The sequence below is a fragment of the Cynoglossus semilaevis genome, chromosome 4 (assembly GCF_000523025.1).
Source record: "Cynoglossus semilaevis isolate Cse_v1.0 chromosome 4, Cse_v1.0, whole genome shotgun sequence".
Classification (NCBI taxonomy): domain Eukaryota; kingdom Metazoa; phylum Chordata; class Actinopteri; order Pleuronectiformes; family Cynoglossidae; genus Cynoglossus; species Cynoglossus semilaevis.
The window spans coordinates 4437918-4457205 of NC_024310.1; the positions used below are offsets into that span (position 1 = coordinate 4437918).

General features: G+C 41.6%; 1 protein-coding gene across 10 annotated transcripts in view; it reads left to right on the plus strand.

Moving 5' to 3' along the window:
* The window catches only part of bcas3 (BCAS3 microtubule associated cell migration factor), a 279325-nt gene that overhangs the window by 48635 nt on the left and 211402 nt on the right, over positions 1-19288 (plus strand). For all 10 annotated transcript variants that reach the window (XM_008308649.3, XM_008308648.3, XM_025054887.1 and 7 more), the window contains exons 15-16: positions 1803-2133; positions 15433-15583. In XM_008308649.3, coding sequence (XP_008306871.1) covers positions 1803-2133; positions 15433-15583 — 482 coding nt within the window. The remainder of the gene's footprint in view (positions 1-1802; positions 2134-15432; positions 15584-19288) is intronic.

The window sequence follows — 19288 nt, forward strand, 5'->3', positions numbered from 1 at the left end:
GGGCCGGATTCAAACCCCAAGTGGGCCAGTTTTGGCCCGTGGGCCATATATTTGACACGCCTGCATTCATTAATTATAAAAAGTTTTTCGGAGAAGTCGAGTCCCTGTGTGTAACTGGCCTTTCTGTAGTCCATGTTTGCCTGTATTCTGACTCTAAATTGACTTGAATAGATAAGCAGGAGAAAAAAACAAACAATAGCAACTTGTTATCACCTGAAAAAAAACAGTTCCGAACTTCTGCATTATACCATCATTTAAAAAAAACACAACTATGACCAAACAAAACACGGAAACATACCTTAGTGTCAGTAAAGAATGTCGTCAGTACCAGGGGCCCGGCAGGAATCTGCTGCCACCATTTCAACACTGAACATTAGCATTCCACCTTTTTTAAGATAAGACGTTGCCAGTGTGTCGTACCTGCACTGACCTACGGGTTTACGGTCGAAAGCCGTCGCTCAGGTAACTCCTCCATACCTGGTGTGACACTGGGGTCAAGGTACCGATTTACAGTCAGCGCTCTGACAGGTCTATTATAACCAATTATGAGGCACACAAAGTAGTCCTTTCTCATATCTGTGGCATACCTAACCTGCTGCTGCGGCAGAGGTCAGGCCTCCTCTTCTCACTCATCTTTGTGAGGGAGAATTACTGTCTGGTATGCTAGGCTGAGGATACCCCATTAACTGTCATTGCTCACGACAATTACCCAGTCTGACTTGGCAGGAGATTAGAAAGGCGTGCAGGTAAAGAGCTTTCTATTTGACTGGACGTCTTAAGTTAGACATTCCTCGACTCTTTCTTTCCTGGACTGTTCATTTCGTCTCAGCAAAGTCAATTTTCCCCAACCGTCTTTCAACGACAACAGATGGACGGCGACTTGGCACGCAATTCCCCCAATAGAAATATACCCTTGGCCGGTCGTCCAGGTCCTTTTCGGTTTCTGCCACCTTCCATTTTTGGGCGTCTCATCTGCTGCAGTTCATCTGACTGGTTTCCTGGATGTCTAACATTCCCTCTGAGATCCTATCATCTCAAATGTCTGACGGTTGATTGTGTCGTGGGGAAGACCGACGAACTACACCAACGGTTCTTTAGTTCAGTGTTTCCCAACCTTTTTTGTGCCATGGCACATCAGGAAAAACCTCAAGGCACACCACCAAACAAAAATCTCACAAAAAGGTGTACTGAAAAAATGTACTGAAATACAATATAACAAAAATCTCACAAAAAGGATATGTACTGAAATACAATATTCTTATAGTTTAAATGACCTCATCATTGACTAAAATCTCCTGTTTAGTTGAAGACAACACTGATATATTGGCAGGAATTGACAAAAGACACTCGAAAGACTTCAACAACTTTTTTTTCATAGGCTTCTGCTGCCACCTAGCAGAAGAGTATTTAATTGTTCTGCCTTTCATGCTTCGACGATCAAAGAAAATTATATGCAATAAATAAATAATAGTTTTCAGACTAAGGCTCAAAGGTGCAAAATGCAAATGCATCACAGAGCAAATTGAGGAGAAATGTAAAACATAAGATGTTATTGTGTAATTAATCTTTTACCTTACTGTTCACTAACTAGAAATACCTGTCAGATTATGGTCAGATTTAATGGGGATTACAGTATAATTACATATATGTCTGAGGTACTGTGGAGTACCGAGCTTCAGAAAGACAGAACGGTGACAGAGAGTGGTTCCATCTTTCATCTCCACTGCACATTCCTTCTCTCATCCTCTGACTCTCACCTCCCTCTGTCTCCTGACCCCTGTACCTGTTCTTCTCCCCCTCAGGTCCAGGACATGTGTTTCAGCCAAGATAGTCGTTGGGTAGCAATCAGCACCCTTCGTGGCACCACCCATGTCTTTCCCATCAACCCCTACGGCGGTGCACCGTGTGCCCGCACACACATGTCCCCGAGGGTTGTCAACAGGATGTCTCGCTTCCAGAAGAGTGCCGGTCTGGAGGAGATTGAACAGGACCTGAACAGGGTGGCTGTGCTAGGAGGAGCAGGAGGGGGAGGCCTTGGAGGAGGCAGTTGCATTCTGGGTGGAGGAGGCATCGGTGGCCGCTGTAGTCCCATACCAGGCCTGTCCAGCAGCCCCTCTGGATCTCCACTGCATGGTGAGAAGCATTGAGAGGAGTGAATGGGATGATGCTGTTTCTTGTTGTCTCCTTCAGCATAAAATCTAAGCAAAACATATAGAGCAGTAAACACATATTGATCAACCTGTGTTTTGTAGACCCACAACAAGAATTAATTATTAACTTCATTATGACTTATTTTTATGTCCACTTTTGATAGTAAACCTTTGTCTCATGCTGGGATTACATTCATAAAAAATATTATTTCTCATATGTATATATTTCTCATCATAGGTTAATTTCACATACAAAGGGAAATAATTGTATGGCAATATGTGAATGCCAAAATAAATTTAAAAAATTAATTTAATAGTAGAAGAAAAGAAGAAAATCATATGTATATATTTCTCATCATAGGTTTATTTCACATACAAAGGGAAACAATTGTATGGCCAAAATAAATGCCAAAATAAATTAAAAAAAATAATTTAATAGTAAAAGAAAACAGAGAAAATATTTAGCTTGGATTTGTTGAATCTGTAATAATAATAATTACATACATTTTTATATGTATTTTTCTTTAAGATGAGCAGAATCCGCTTCCTTATCAGTTTATTTTGATAATAATTTAATACAACGTGTGTGTGAGTGTGTGTGCCAGCTAATTGAGGTGAACTCACTTGTGATCAGTGCATGTCACCAGAACAAGTTGAAAATTCTACTGATTTTGTTGTGATTTAGGGACATGTTATTAGCAGTGTGTGTGTGTGTGTGTTTGTCTGCACGCACGTGTGTGTGAACCTGTTTGCCCCTTGTTTCCAGTGACTGGTCGTCTCAGTAGAGCCTTTCCTCGGACTCTGATCTGTGTGCCAACACCCTCTGTCCCTTTTTTTGGCCAGCGTTGTAGCAGGCGGCTCACACTGTCCTGAGTTGACACACTCCAGTAAACACACACACACACCCCACATACAGAGAGTATGTGTGAACTGCACCGCCTGACCTCGGAGGCGTTACTCAGCTTAAATATATCACACTTCTCATTAATCACCAGTTTCCAGGAATAACCCTGAGTTTTGGTGGCTTTACATCAGAAAGTGATGAGGATCAGAACACAAACACTTCAGAGAACCCTGACTGAGGAGTCGGTTGTTTTTTACATTTTATTGTAAAATATATTCTGCCATCACTTATATGGTGAAGAGCTCAATGGACTAGAAACCAGATGTCGTAAAGAGAACTGTTAGAACGCTGGATGAAACGGCGTTCTGCGGACATGGGAGTGTCATGAATGTCGCTGACTTTTCAAATTGACGTCACCGACGCAGCTGCGAGATCTATTTAGTTACAACTGTACATTCTTTTGAAACAGCTATTTTCAACCACATTTGATGAAGTGTCATTTTCCTGCCAGGGAGGCGTTAAGACGTCAGGGTAGATTTTTCCCTTGTTAGAACATCAATGAGTTCCTCCCTGATTTTAAGTATTTTTAAAAAGACAGTTTGAGAAAAAAAGTTAGCAAACGACTTTCTGATAGTACGTATTTCCAGGGTTGAACTTTTATTTATTTTCCTTAAAAAATAAAGACACAAATCTACACACCCACACTAGTTTCTGTAAACACTACATGTGGACATGATGGATTACTTGACCTGCTACCTGGACCTTAACTACTACATACAAATACACATCTTTATCTTAACCATCTGCCTTGAATCAGACCCTTATCCAAACAAAATAAAATCTAAAACTTCAGTACACCTTAAAAATGTCCCCACAAGTATAGCGTCACCAGACAGCCGAGACACAAGTGGACGTAAGTAAAGAGTTGGTCCTCGAACACTCGGAGTACTGCGCACTTTCAAGAGTAGTGGCTCGGTGATGAGAGACGGAGAGAGACAGGTACATCAAAGTGGTGCAGGAGGTGAAAGTGACTGAGGAAAGTAATGAGGTGCAATTGACAAAAAAAATGAAGGAGAGATAGAGCAGGGTTCAACCAGGAAAGAAAGATAAGTTTGTAGTAGCAGCGCTGAAAGCTGGGGTCTCTGGGAGCTCCGTCATAAATCACACTTCTGTTTCAAAGAGGAGCATTAAGGCCACCTGTCAACAATTAGTCCCCACGGTGATGCCTTACTGAGTGTGAATGAAGAAGATAAACGGTCAGAAACAAGGTCGTTATGGTAAACAACCAAAATGGAGAGGTTGGGAAAAATCGACCATCACGTCCTGGTTGTTGTGAGAGTTGCCTCCTCTCTTTGCCATTTGGGGGTAAAAAGCTAAATTTTATAACTCTATGCTTTACAGTTTATAATAAAGTCCACAGGAAATTGAAGTCAGGCTCGGCAGTGCTTTCATCGAGGTGTTAATCGGTACCATACGAACGCTGCCTCACCTTTTGATAGCCGTTCTCTCACTTTGTGAACTGAGAGTTTTTTGTTTTTTTTTTGCATTTGTTTACATATAGTGTTACAGCCTCACGTATTTTCTCATGTCTGAGTCCACCATCTCCCCATGTTTTGTAAACTGAGAAACAACTCCTAGGTTTTAAGACTAATAGAACATCCGTCATGTTCCTTTAAGAACCCTAAACACTGGGCCTTTCTGCAAGTAGACACCTTTAGGGAAAACAAACAGAAATAATGGTTAATTCAGACATGAATTATGTAGCTGACCTGACCTTAAGAAACCGCAGGAGTCAGAGACAGACATCGGTGGAATAGGCAGTCATTTTTTTTTTTTTTTAAGTGGCGTTAATGTTTGCCAGTGGAAGATAGCCTCACTAGGGGGCAGTGATGACATCTATAGTTTTGGTTTTGGCTCTTTTCGATATGTAAGATAAAGTCTTTAATAAAATAATTTACTCACCTTTAAAATTTAAACTAAACAAAACTATACATTTGCATTATTATAGCAAAACAAGTGTTAATACCTTGAATATAATTCTGTCAGTAAATTCAGGTTTTTCAGGACAGATTTTTCTAGTTTTTACTCATCATCTTGTTCATAAAATGTGGTTAAAATAGCTCATCCCGTCACAAATTTGAGGCATGATTTGCGTTCATTTACAAATGAGATTTTGTCAGACACACCAAAACAAGATGATTCTCACCCTCAACAGCAGGCCTGTGATTAACTGGTGCAGGAACACCAAAAGGCACACAACACAGTGGGTCATTAACAGTTCAGCAGTGAGATCTCTGTGGGCTAAGGTCATGTAGGTCTCCTGGTGTCTGTTATTTGGATGATAGATTGGCTCCAGCGCATCCTGCCACATGTAAATTTAGAACGGCGGCAGCGCTCCACGACTACAGCCGCCACCAGCGTTGATAAAAACTCCATAATTTGAGCAGTTTTCACCGGATGCAAACATGTTTGAGTCACATTTGCTTTTGTGTCTGCCTTCCGCCTGTTTTTGTGAGCCGGGTGTGAATTTTAGGGATTGAGGGCATTTTTTTTTTTTTTTTCCTGAGGCTGGCAGATAGCAGCAGGGTGAGGCAAGCCGGAGGCTGGGCCACCTAGCCACAACAGCTGCTCTGTGATTGTCGCCAGTGAGGACAGCATTGATTTTGGGAAGGAACTGCAGAAAAGTACACATCCTTCTCAAAACTGCCAGCCCGGCCACCAGCACACCTAAAAATAGAGGCTGCAATTGGCCGTCTTCTTGTCACTGTTACAATCTGCAGACGCTATTTGTGTTCATGTGTACAGAACATTTTCTCTCCCAACTTTTTTTTTTCCAAAGCCTTTTCCTTCATGTGATCAATGTATTGTGATTTGAGGTGATGACCCATAATGTGAACGTCCCACACTGTAAAATGTGGTTTGTCTGCGGTCCAGTGCATACAAGGCTAAATTAGTAAGAGCCGTTTCTCTGCGCAGGGCAGAGGTTATTGAGGCTATAGCTGGCATCTGGCAGCCACTATAGAAGTTTTATTATTCAGATGTTTTTCAGATCCGACCACACTACTGTGTAATGCACGGCAAACAGGTTTTGAACAACTTGATCATAATAATTTAAAAGACATCTTTGATCCTTCACTTGACCCCGCTGCCTATACTTTGGCCTCTTGGCTCCAGTTGGATCTAAAGCTTTTATGTGCTGATGCAATGTAGTCGCCTAAAATAAAAGGGCTTTCATACAACTGAACTACACGCTCAGATAGATTCTGAAAAAAAACAAAAAACAAACTCACATTCTGAACTGAATGATGATAAAAGTTATTCAGTTATAAATAGCGATGGCAGTTGAGGACTGGTTCTGGTAGAACAGCGGTTCCCAAACCTTTTTGTACCAAGGACCGGTCGGCCGGTAATACGCGTCATTGTTGAAGGATCATTAAATATTCAAAATAAAACATCTTTTAGACTTTATCCTATTAGTGTCTGAATGACCTGTTGTTCTGAAACATTGACAGATTATCTTTTAGTGAAAAAAAGTTAAAGGTTTAGATGGAGAAGACTGTAATTGTTTTTGAATTAAGTCAATTAGAAAAACTGAAGGACATTTTTTCAGTGTCTTACTGCGGCCCGGTACCAAATGACCTTTGGACCAGCACCGGTCCCCTAACCGGGGACCCATGCTGTAGAGAAATGGTTCCCAATGTCCCAGTTCTTTGGGATCGTTAGTCTGCTTTATAACGATTCCACATTTGTGTCTTAATTTGGTGTTATCACCATGGCGATCTGTTGTAAGTTTGTTGTAAGATTTTATTTTCCCATACTGTAAATGGAGACTGTTTGGAGAACATTCAGAGCCTGTCTCACCAAACACCATCTAGCGATCTAGCGACCTAGCGTATGTTGCCATTGGGCGACATACTGTACATGGTTGCCTTTTCAGTGTACGCACAGCGCTGCTCGTACACTTCCCAACTGTAAAACACCAACACCAGGCTATTAGTCAGTGCAACAGATTTGTTTCCTCACCAAGCAGGAGCTCTGGTGGTCCGATGGTGGGGCCATCTGGGCTCTGGCACTGGTTCAGAGAGCGAGGGGGCGGCAGAAAACAAGGTGTGACGGGAAACTGTTAATTCACATGTTGATAAAGGGACACTTCCTTTCTGCTATTAGAGCCTGGCGGTTTGCTTATTTGGGTTTGGACTTTTGTTTTATCTCGCCTCCCTGTGTCCCCCCCTCCCCCCCACGCTCCCTCCCCTCTTCATCTCTCATCGTCCTGTGGTGAAAAACACCAATGCTGTGCTCAGGCTGATGCCAGGGAAACATTACCTCATGACTGTTGGAGTGTGACACGTATGTACACAGCCTCACCGTGACCTTGTTCTCAACAGTATACTTACTGTAAGTTAAACAGTGACAGTGTGATGTTGAAATCCGCTCTCCGCACAGACGTGGATAGATTTAACAGAGGAGGTTAGCGTGTTTTAGCTTCGCACACAGGTAAACAGTCAGAAAATGGTCATCGATCACAGATGACTCGTCCATGTTTCAGTCATCGTGATGGACCGTCTGCCACAGATTAGTGTCCAGAGTGAGCTCAGCACCATCTGTGAAGACCAAACCCAAACACACTTGTTTGTTTGTTGTTGTTATTTCAGTATTAACGTTGTCTCCGTCGTTTGGCCTTCTCTTACCCTTTTCCTTTTTCATATACTGTATCAAAGCCTCATTTAGTGGCTTCTCCTAAGCCTTCCTCATACTTCACAGTCGTCCTCGGCAGCAGAAGTATGCCCCGTTGTAATGGAAAAGTCGGTTTCCTCGCTCCTATTTGCCAGTAAACTAAATATCTTTGGTTTGTGGACGAGGCAAGGCATCATTTTGAGCTTTGATAAACAGGGACCACCATTACTTACAGCTTTCTGACATTTTATTTAGAAAACAACAACTCACCGATGACTTAAGGGAAGATTTACTATATTAATTATTAAAACATAATTTGTTGTAGAAAAATAATTTGCATCTAATCGTTTTAATTTTTAATTATATAAGGACATATAAATGTAGGAATTGGCAATTATTTATCTGAAAGTTTAAAATAATAAATATGTATTAAATAACTGTACACACACAGTACACACGTCTGTGTACGGCCAAGTATACAGTACTACATCCTGGGATGCAGTTCATATTAGTGACCAATCACTACACCATGGTGACAAGGTACAGTTGAAACAACACTCGGTCAAGATTTACACGTTGTGGATTGAAATTGGACTGACGTTGATGACTTAAGTACGCTGCTGAAATGATACGCAGGAAATAAGTGCTGTGTCTTTCAGCTTCACTGGGATGGTCAAAAAATGAAATTATAGAGCAGAGAGAGTGAAATACTCGCTGTTTTGGCTGCGTTTTCCTGAAGTCATGGAGTTCAGCATCAAACGCTCTGTCGCTCAGCTCCTCTGCCCTGTCTTTCAGTACAAGAGTCGTCCTCCATGTGGTGCTGTGTGGTCAGGATTATCAGGCAGGGAGAAAAGGGGGAGGAGCAGAGTGAAGGAGGGGGGGCAGGAGGCAGAGGGGAGGAGGGGGAGGAGGAAAGCACTTGTGAAGCTTGACTTGTGTGAGGCTTTTTTGCCTTGATACAAATCTAACAACAGAGGGAGCGGGGTTCGTTTCTCTGCCTTTTTTTATGAATGGTCACTTCCTCCAGCTAAAACAACTTACAGCCCTCGTTCTGACTCCTTTTTTTTTTTCTTCTTCTTTTAAGAGGCAGTTTGAAAACTTCTGTTGAACATCGAGGCCTCTTAGTCATAATCTTTGTCTTCCTGACATTTCCTTTCCCTTTTTTGGTCTTGCTAGCAGAGAAAAGGGCAGGCGAGGATTTTCACAGTCCTTTAAGTTAGACTCGGTTAACTTGCAGTCTTGAATTATCGTTGAACTGGTGCAATTATTTTATCCAGGCTCATAAACGATGCTTAATGGATCTTAAATATTTAACCTACAAATACTTCAGCAGCAGTGAGGAAATGTGTTAAGCTTTTTGATATCCTTAAAAGCCTTTCCTTTCTACCTGATGTGTAGTGTGGAGATTGAGGCTTATGTGTGTGTGTGTGTGTACATTTACTCTGTACATGTGCTTTAACAGTTGTCTGCCATCAAAGGTAAGCCAGCGTCCGCGGCTTGTTTTTATTTCCTCTGGTAGTCTTTTCCCCTGCGGTCGTCACAGGAACCAGAGCCCGGCGCAGCTTGTGTCAGTAAACTGAGAGCTCGCTGCAAAACCACACTGCAATCGAACAAGCTGTTTACCCTGAGAATTAGCCTTCCCCTCTACTTTTAGGCCTTTTAAAGCAACCAAAAATATACAGTGTAAGGAATATGTATCTTGGCTGGCGGCGGTGCTCCGTCGGAGGCCCTGCGTCCTCCTTCTGCAGACCCTAATAACTCAATCTCCCCGACCACTAAACCCTCTTAACACCGGGCGCTCGCCGCTGCACTCATCATTATTTGATTTGCAAAATTGTAAGGTAGAGATAAAGAAATAAAGCTGGCTCGCTGTCCCGCACAGACGCACACTTGTGGCTTCCAGCGTACCGCCTGCCATGTGCAGAGTACACTGTGTGAGAAGCCAAAGCCGTCCATTGTCACACAATCAATGGACTTCACCTCCCGCCTTTGTGCTGTGCCACGTGTTGGATCTGCTCTGTGCATGATTTTGTTTCCCTTCAGGTCTCATTCACCGCCACTTTCCATCTGTGTTTGTGTTCCTCGTGCGTTTAACACGCAGCTAACAGGTCCGTAGGCAAGTTGGCCGTAACGTGTTTATTTTAGATGAAATAAAATACAGATATGTCTGTGTTTCTGGCTTGTTCTACTTCAGCTATAAAAACCACATATATACTGTATATGTTTAGAATTTACAGTCAATATAGTAAACGTTGCTGAGGTCAGAAGTGAAACTAATATTAATAATAGTTACTAAATATCACCCAGTTGAGGAAAAGGCCAGCGATAAAGAACAAGTTTCGTTTTATTAAATTAAATCTTCACACAACAGGAGCAGCGGCCGTGACCTCACAGATGTCCGTGCTGCCCTGATGCAAAAAAAAAAACAACAACAAAAAAACCAAAATGTCCATTTCCTGTTTACTCAGATCAGCTCTAAGTGTTTTTGACACATCATTTATTTAGACAGGAACGCTGTCAAAACTCTGCGACTAAATTCGGATCAAAGTCTCCTTGTCTCGGTCGTTACCAGTTTTTCAAACGGAGCTTCTGTCACAGCGTGATGTAACTGTGCTGTCAGTCAGTCAGGGTTTAATGGAATTAGTATTTGGGTGTGTGTGTGTGTGAGAGAGAGAGAGAGAGATCTAGTAAAACTATACTTGGGGGGGCATGTTTTGGAAATTTGGATTAAAACAGTATTAGAATCAGAGTAAATTGATTCTACTCTGATGGTTGGTGTGTGTATTTGTTATGGTTAGAGTGAAGTGCTCACAAAAGGCAATTAACCTGTGTGCGTGTGTGTATGTGCATGCGTGCATATTTTTGTGTGTGTATGAAGGCAAATATAATTACCAGTTGACTTTTGAAGAATAAACAAATTACATTAAAAATATTATTATTATTATTCTAACTGATAGACCCACACATTAAACATTATAAACATTATAACATATACCAATATTGGCATATAAGTATTGACCGGTGTGTGTATATTTATTTTTTTAATTCAATTTTTTAAATTTTTTTATTTTGATATATTTTTGGGCGGGGCCTGTAAGAAATAAATGAAATTGTTTTTAAATTATTTTCACTCATTCACAGGTCAGTTGCCTTTATTCCTGATTTACCTGAGGTACACAGTACCTGCTAAATGTAATGAACCTTCTTTTTAATATTTCCTTGTCATTTTATTGAAAAACAATTCATTTTTCTCACTTTTTCATGTCTTTAGACTTTTTTTTTTAAATTCTAACCCTAAGTTTTTTACCAAAGGTTTATTGTTTAGTAACAACAGTCGGTTTATTGGTTGTTCCTCGTTTCCCTTTACATCAGTGACATCAGTGGTCATAACCCGTCCTCCCCCTTTGATCCAGGTAATAGTTCCTTGACCCAAATCAGATGATAGCCACACACACTGACACACACGCACACACATGGTCAGAGAGTGGATCTCTCCGACCCTCCTTCCAGCTCTTCTGACTGGCGACTCAGCTCCGTCTGATGAGTCTTTATAAATACTGACGTGCTGTAAACTCGTAGATCTGATTTCATCTGAGTGTCTGTGTTTTTGTCTCTGAGCACGTCTGTGTTCATGGGACTGTATTTGTTTGTCAGACGTTTGCAGCCAGCGTGAAGACAAGTTACTGCACAGATTAAAATACATTTCCTGAACAAATTCAGCATTTAATTTATTCAGATCTTGTCTTCATATGAACAGAGATTATGACTTTTTTTGGTTTAATCAAAAAGAAAACATTATCTTCAGTAATAAAAAAATAAACTTAGTTTCAGAGGAGTGAACAGGGAACAGGACAGGAAACCATTTTCACACCGGACTGTCCTGACCTCCGCTCTGAACTCTTACTGGAAATACTTGGGTAGCGTTAGTCACAGTGAGAGAGGGGACGGCAGTGGAGGAACTCATGAGACGGTTCCTCTGTCACAACATTACCTGAGAGAGAAAGAAGAAAGAGAAGGAGGAGGATTAAAAAAAAAGACCTGATGTGTTTTCCACCCTGATTCCTCTGTGACAGTAAATCTGGTGAAGTTTATTTTCTTTGCAGCATCTGGGTTTTATAAGGACTCTTTTAATTTGTTTTTGCTTTTTAATTTTGTTTTTTTTTTTTTTTTTCAAAAACCCTAACCAGTGGGGGATCCCATCTCTTTCCTTGTTTTCTTTTCTCTTGGTGTTCAGTCATTTAAAATCTCCTTTCTCTTTTCCTTGTTCCTTTTTCTTGTCTTTTTTTTCCATCTCTCCTACTTTAACCCTCAAGAAAGAAATGGTAGAAAGTGAAGAAAGAGACTTGTGCTGGTTTATCAACAGAATTAAAGAAAAATTATTATTTTATTCAGCAATTTAGGAAGTCAATTTCATTTTACCGCGACGTACGGATTCATACTTATGAATTCAAACTGTCTCTCTCTCTGTGCCTTCTCCCTCTGTCCCTCTCTCCCTCACTCCCTCTCTCCTCCACACCTTGCTTCTGTGCCCTCTCTGCATCTTATTTGAATCCTTGTGTCAGCCATGATACCTTAGTGTTTGTGTGGACATGTCAGTGTCTTCAGACCTCGTCCTCTCCTGTGTCGGCTGCTCGGTGGAGCACCCCCTCCCCCTCCCCCTCCTCCTCCTCCTCCCTTGTAGATGCAAATTCGGTATTAAGGAAGGGGGTGAGAAACATGAGATGCCGTGACACGGGGTGACCGAGAGGCAGAAAGAGAGTGCGAAGGATAAAGAGAGAGAGGCTTAATGTGAGAATAGAATGCAAATTTTGTCGAGGCGGAGAGGGATGTTTAGACGGACGGACACGTAGGAGAATGGATGGAGAGCTGGATGGATGGTGGGATTAGGGTTAGAAAGAAGGATGAGGGTCAGGTGACGGTGTGACTTTTGGCAGGGTTGTAGTTTTTCTCTAGACGATGGCGACGTGACTGGATTTGCATTGATGGATCTTCTTTCCACAGAGATGACAAGTATCAGCGTCTGAGCCCAACATGCTGCGGGTCATTAATCAAATCGTAGGCCTGTGACTGTAGAGCTGCAAAGATCAGAGGATGTTCATCTCTACCTCACTCTACCTCTCTCTCTTTAACTCTGAAGAAACCTTGGATGAACTTTTGTCTTTTAAACGATTGCCTATTTCACTCCTTCATTTATTTCTAATCTAAATCTAAATCTCCTGTGCAAAGGACTAGTTAAGACAAGAACTCAAACAGAAGTTCTACATGCAAAACAGAAGATTTTTTTATGAGCGTCTCTAAGCAGATATAAATGTATCTTAAATATCCATAGTACTTTGCCCTAACTATAATAAAAACTTTCATTTAAATATTAATAATTAATATTAGGTTGATGGATTCATGGGTGTTGATGGAATTCTATTCTTATGTTTCTGGTTAAATATTTAACCTTAAACATAAACATTAAATTTTGTCATGCTGTCATCATGAATTCTTCAGGTTTCAGTTTTTATGTGATGTGAAACTTTCGTCTCGTTTTTTTTTTTTTTTTTTTTGTCCGTGACCTTCCAGCAGATGCACCTTAACCTTAACTCAGCGCCCCCTTCAGTCTGTGTTTTCACGTATCGTCTTCTGCCACTACGTGATCTCCGACACATTCCACATCGGCTCAGCTTCACTGTCTGGGAATTCAGTAAGTTTGAGAGGCCTTCGTCACCCCCACATCTCACTGCAGCTACACCTGTTCTACAATCCTGTCTTTATAAGAAGTCATTTTTTAAGGCTCCGTTGACAATGACAGAAAATGAAGAAATCCAAAAAATAAAACAATAATAATTAGACTTGAACCCCTCGGTCCAAACTTCTCACCCATCGACTCCCAGGAAGCTAAAGCTTCATTGTTTCCTGTACGGAGACATTTTGTCTTGGTCTTCTTCCTTCGCTCAACACAAAAGGTGGCTGCCCCGGGTCTTGGGGTGTAGTACTGTTGAGGGGAAGTGGGGGGGGGGGCGCTTTCAGGAACTAGTCTGAGTGCAGTCGTCTGTTAGTCTGACCAAATGAGGAATAAAAGGAAATGAAGGACAGGTTTGTGTAATGGCCTCCTCTCTCCCCCTGAGAAGGTCACGCAGCATTGTTGGTCAGCGGAGGTCTAAGAGAAGGGTCTTTGGAGAACCACAAAGAGGAGGTTTGGCAGGACTAATGAAACTCAGAGCCGCACGTTAATGATCTAAAAGACTGCACCAAAACACTCAGCAGTCCCTTTCCGCTCGCATTCAGCCTCCTCTTGATCGCTCCTTCCAAATAATGACAAGCTACTCAGCCGCTCTACCTTTATTGTAACCTTTGATGTCTGCTTTGTTTTCTTTGTCTCCGCGTCCCCCTCCCTCCTTTTCATTCCTTTATGTTACGCGGCTGCCACTCATCTATTAGGGTAACAAATCGAACGGGAGGTGGGGGGGGTGAGAGGAGGGTTTTTGTGGGTGGTGCACCGTTCTGCTTTTTTTTTTTTTTTTAAAGCACTTGAACTTGGAATTTTTCCTGAGTCGGCCCGTTGGATTTGTAGTGTACAATTGTAGCTATTGTCACAGGGTTTCAGGTGTTTGTTTTCTTTCCACAATCCTACCCCCCCACCCTCCGCCCACCCCTTGTCCAGAAGAAATATCTAATGTCTCTTCATTTGGTGGAATAAATATCACTAAAGACAATAATTGCAGTTGCTACGCTTGCTGCGGGTCAGCAAACATTTTTCTTTTCCATGTTGCTTTTTATTCCGACAATATAAGGTCGTGTCCAACTGTTGGGGATTTGGAAAGTATTTTAGACGTAAACACCTAAAAATACGGTTCGGTGTTTGGAAGGCAAATATTTAAAACCATAATCAAAACAAAAGTTTAATGGGAAAAAAACAGATGAAACTAGGATTTTTATCTTGTTAGGGTAATCACTGAGATGATTGGAATGAAATATTTTTTGGCTCCTTATTTTTTTTATTTTTTTTTATTTATCTATTTAATTTTTTATCTGTGTTCACATTCTTTAACAAACGACTTTTTATAACTACTCCAAATGTATTTCATCAATGACATATAGTATACTATATATATATTGATCTCAGTATTTCAGTACTGCAGTTGTATGCAAATAATCTGTAGTATAATGTCAAGTGTGTTGAAAAGTACCACGTACCATAGTCACAGAGTTAAAGTATTAAGATTCCCTGTCGACATGGCCTGATTAACTTGGCTGGAGCTGCAAAGGATATGTCAGAGGAGATGAGGTTGAGTGTGTGTGTGTCTTTGGGTGTGTGTGTGTGTGTGTGTGTAGGGCCTGTTGATTGGCCTTGGGTGAGAGACTCTGTGGTACCCGGAGCAGAGCTCAAACGCTCCTAATGTGGCATCTTGAGCTGGTTATTTCCACTCATTCCTCTGGAGGCCTTGAACCCTATGTGTGCGTTGTGTGTGTGTGTTATTCTCTGCCTGTATACAAGAGAAGGGTTTGGAAGAGAAAGGGAGAAAAAAAAAAAAATCCCGGCACAAAATATTCAAACAAAGCTATTTTTCTTGCAGCCAAAGTGTTTGTGTTTCCTGCTGGACTTCGTCTCTGCCTCACAACTGAACCTGATTGTGTAAATGAAATGGAAACATTTACCTTCTTTACAAATGGCCGTGTTTACAGTTTCATGTTTTGCTGTGTATCATTTGTAATGTGCTATTTACAGGATTTATAATGAATGAATAAATAAACTAATAAATATGTGTGTGTTTTCAGCCAAACTGAACAACCAGGACTCCTACAACAACTTCACCAACAACAACATGGGGAACCCTCGTCTGTCCCCGCTGCCCAGTCTGACCGTGGTGCTGCCTCTGGCCCAGATCAAACAGCCCATGACCTTAGGAACCATCACTAAACGCACCGGGTAGGTGACACCTCTGTACAGCATTTTAATAGGAAATTTAAAAAAAAATCTATAGAATTATTTCCACTGGTAAAAGCAATTCTTTACATTTTTTAAGCAATGATGTGCAGCGAGTGATTACCATAAAAGTTTGAACGTCTTCCACAAAGATCTGTTATTAGATCAAACCTTTGAAAACAAAAAAGGAGAAAAACACCATGAATATTTTTTGAAGATTTTTAAAACATTTTTACCACTGAGTCATATTATCTTTTCCACGAGCGATGAATCAAACTGATGCAGGTTTGCAAGTTTAATATCAGACCTTTCTTCATGTTTAAAAGTGTGTTCTGTATATTCTTAACAGCATGTAAAAGCCATTGCCTTAAAAAAACAAATGAAATTGAGATCATTATGGCAAGACAGAAGGTTTTAGCACACACTCGGTGTCTATCAGTCCAAGGCCTCTCCCTTGAATACTGTATTAACCCCAGCCTTTCACATCAGTGATGTTAAACCTGGGACATGTCTCTCCAGTCATTTTAGATGAGGGGGACATTCAGTATTTGCCTGTCAGCTTTGAATTTCTCCAACATTTTGAACTGTTTTCTATGAAAGGCGACCATCTGTGAAAACACACCTCGTCCTCCGACATCGTTTTATTTGGTTCTTTACCGTGCACCGTGATCGTGTAGGTTTAAGGCCCGGGGCCTTTACAGGCCTTTTACTAAATGCATTTACATACAGTACAGGTGGCTCCACAAATACGGGCCCATTTTAATGGTGTCATTTAAATGTGATTTTCATGCCCTGTTTGAATGGGAAATGCTCTAATGATCCAACAGACGCCGAGGGGCATTTATTTCTGCGGGATATCCGACTCAAAGTCAGCTTTGAGAGTGAAAATAGAGTCGTGATGCTGCGGTCGGCCCAAACTCCAGCCCATTGGCTCGCTCCTTACGATGACTTGTGCAGTTCATTTGGCTTGTAAAATGTGTTCTTCTCATAGACGGCTGCGCTCTCCTTATCTGCCATATTTATTAGGTTTTACATGAGTATCGTACCGTGTGATTATATATTCTAATGCAGCTGTTGTTTTTTTGTTTTGTTTTTTTTTAGTATTTAAACTGTGGTACTGCCATTTTTGGAAAGAGTACTACGTCCTGAAGTATTATTTTTATAGAAATGCAACAAAAGACTCGTTCATAAAAATAGAAATTCAATTTTTCCAGAACAAAAACAGTTTTGTTAATATTACTGTTTCAACTAACAGTATATATACATATATTGTATATAAAATATTTTCATGACTTTTCAGCGTAGAATCCCAGATGTTCTTATTATAACTTTATGAATGAAATTACACCTTTAATACAGTAAACTGCCAAAGCTTACAGTTTGGACAATAAAATAATAAATAAAATTAAAAACACAAACAATTTTTTTTTTTTTTTACTTAAATCCTTTTAAGACAGAGGACAGTTGTTTTTGCTCTTTTGTGAACTCGTATCTTCCCATTTTTGTCTCATTAATAACTAATCAGTCTGTGGTCTCCTCTGTCTGATCGTCATCTTCATGAAGCTCCATTTTAACATAACTGCTGAAACAGAAACTACATAAAATCATTTTTGATTTTCCTCTCCCACAACTGTTTGTAGTGTGTAGGAGTTTGTAGGATTCTTTTTTATTATTATTTAATGCTCCAAACATTTTTACATTTACAATTTAAAAAAAAAATCATCATTATCTTTTTTTATTATTTATTATAACAATTTACTGCATCAAACCTACTTTTTAACATTTTAATTATTGATTTAATTTTACATTTAATCTTTGACTTCTAAAACATGGAAACATTCAGATGTCTTGTCTGTTGCCTCTAGAGCAGCTTCAGGAGTTTTTTTTTTCTTTGCTACTGTCCATCTGTCTTCAGGAGTGAGTTAGTCATCAGGAGTTAGTCATCAGGAGCTGGTAATCAGCATTAATGCAAGAGGACATGCAGCTGTGACGCCGGCTTATTAATGCAAGAGGACATGCAGCTGTGATGCCGGCTTCTGCATGTACAGAGCTGTGACACACACACACACACACACACACACACCGAGTGAGGCAGCAGGTTTGGCTCACAGTGTGGGGGTGTTGTATGCTTTCATGCTATAGGTGCACAGGCACCATCTGTCTGCCTGCCTGTGTGTGTGTGTGTGTTGGGTGGAGGGGTGTGAGAGAGGGTGGAGGGGGGGCATCCAGCAGCGGAGAGCCCCCTCTGTTCGGCCTGCTGTGTGGTGTGTGTGTGGGGGGGGGGGAGGTGGGGGGGGGGCATCCAGCAGCTGTATTCAGATTCACACCTGTATGAACAGATCCCTCTTGGCAGAGCAGCAGGACAGCGCACATGCCTCGGCTTTGTTTTGTGTACGACAGCGCCATCTCTCACATCCATGCACACATGCATGGATGTGATGTACTTGGCCAGTCAGGGAGGGATACTTCCACAGACCACTGACGGGGTCTCGGACCACCGCTGTGTACTGTAAAAATATGCGGCTATTCCTCTTCAAAGTGTTATCATCAAAGGAAATCTCAGTGGGTTCATTCACCGCCCCCTCCTGTCTTCATTTATTTAGATTCTGCTCTTATCCCCCTGCTCATGCAGGGAGGTAGAGTCGGATGTAGCTCCACATCCGACTGATAACCTCACCCGAGAAAAAGGCCGAGTCAGGGAGTAGAGGAGCTGGGCCCGGCTTCTGTGAGTCCTCACCGTCTCCGGGGAGTGCTGGACATGTAGTTCAGACTCGATGCTGACCCCCGGGGGCTGTTGTTTAACTTGTCCTGTCAGCCAAATTTAGACCCAGATGAATTCAATCCTTCATAAATGTATTTTCTTTGCTGTGAAAAGTCACTGTTAGAGCAACAATTAGGAGAGAAAATATCCGGCAACTCCCATGAAAAGTCCACTGTCCACCTCCCATCGGTAGAAGAATTCCATGAGGACAGAGCATCTTTTTCTCACTGATCTACAAAAAGGCATTTTATTAACCTTATCCCTAACTTAGATGGTTTAGATAGTTCAGGGGTCCTCACCGTGGTGCCCGCGGTGTATGTCCTGTAAATTCACATTCACACTGAACGGCCCATTAGCCAAAGCAGGGATTCAAACCAGCGGCACAACCACCACTCCACTGTTTTGCTGATGGTCTGTGCTGTTGATGGTCCGTGGGTCACGTGACACCTTATCTAACCATGGTTTAGAAAACGTGGTTAACCAGATGTAAAGATCGTTTCACTCGTGACCAAATCCTACAGATGGCGTTCAAACTGGACGCGGACGCGAGTGCGTACGAGGTAGCGGCAAAGACAACAGGAAGGAAACGAATGAGACCCTGTGACCTGACGGACAGATGTGTGTGGTTAGATTACTGTAATACACACAATGCAAAGAGCCATTGTTGCACTGAGAGCTGGGCTAAAACCACGGCTTTAACAACGCAGCAGCAGCAGCATCACTTAACCATTGGCACAAATCACCTTCCTCCCCTCCGTGTTTTTAATAGCCCAGGCGGAGCTGCTATTAGATGAATGTGTGAACGGTTATTCCCTGGGAGTGGGGTCGTCGCCCTCGCAGGTCCATTACACTTGCTGTTTTCCTCTGGCTCTCTCCAGCTGCTCTCCACCCTCTCTTTGTGCCGCCTCCGTGGGGCAGCACCACTCAGTCTTCCACCCCTTTTACTC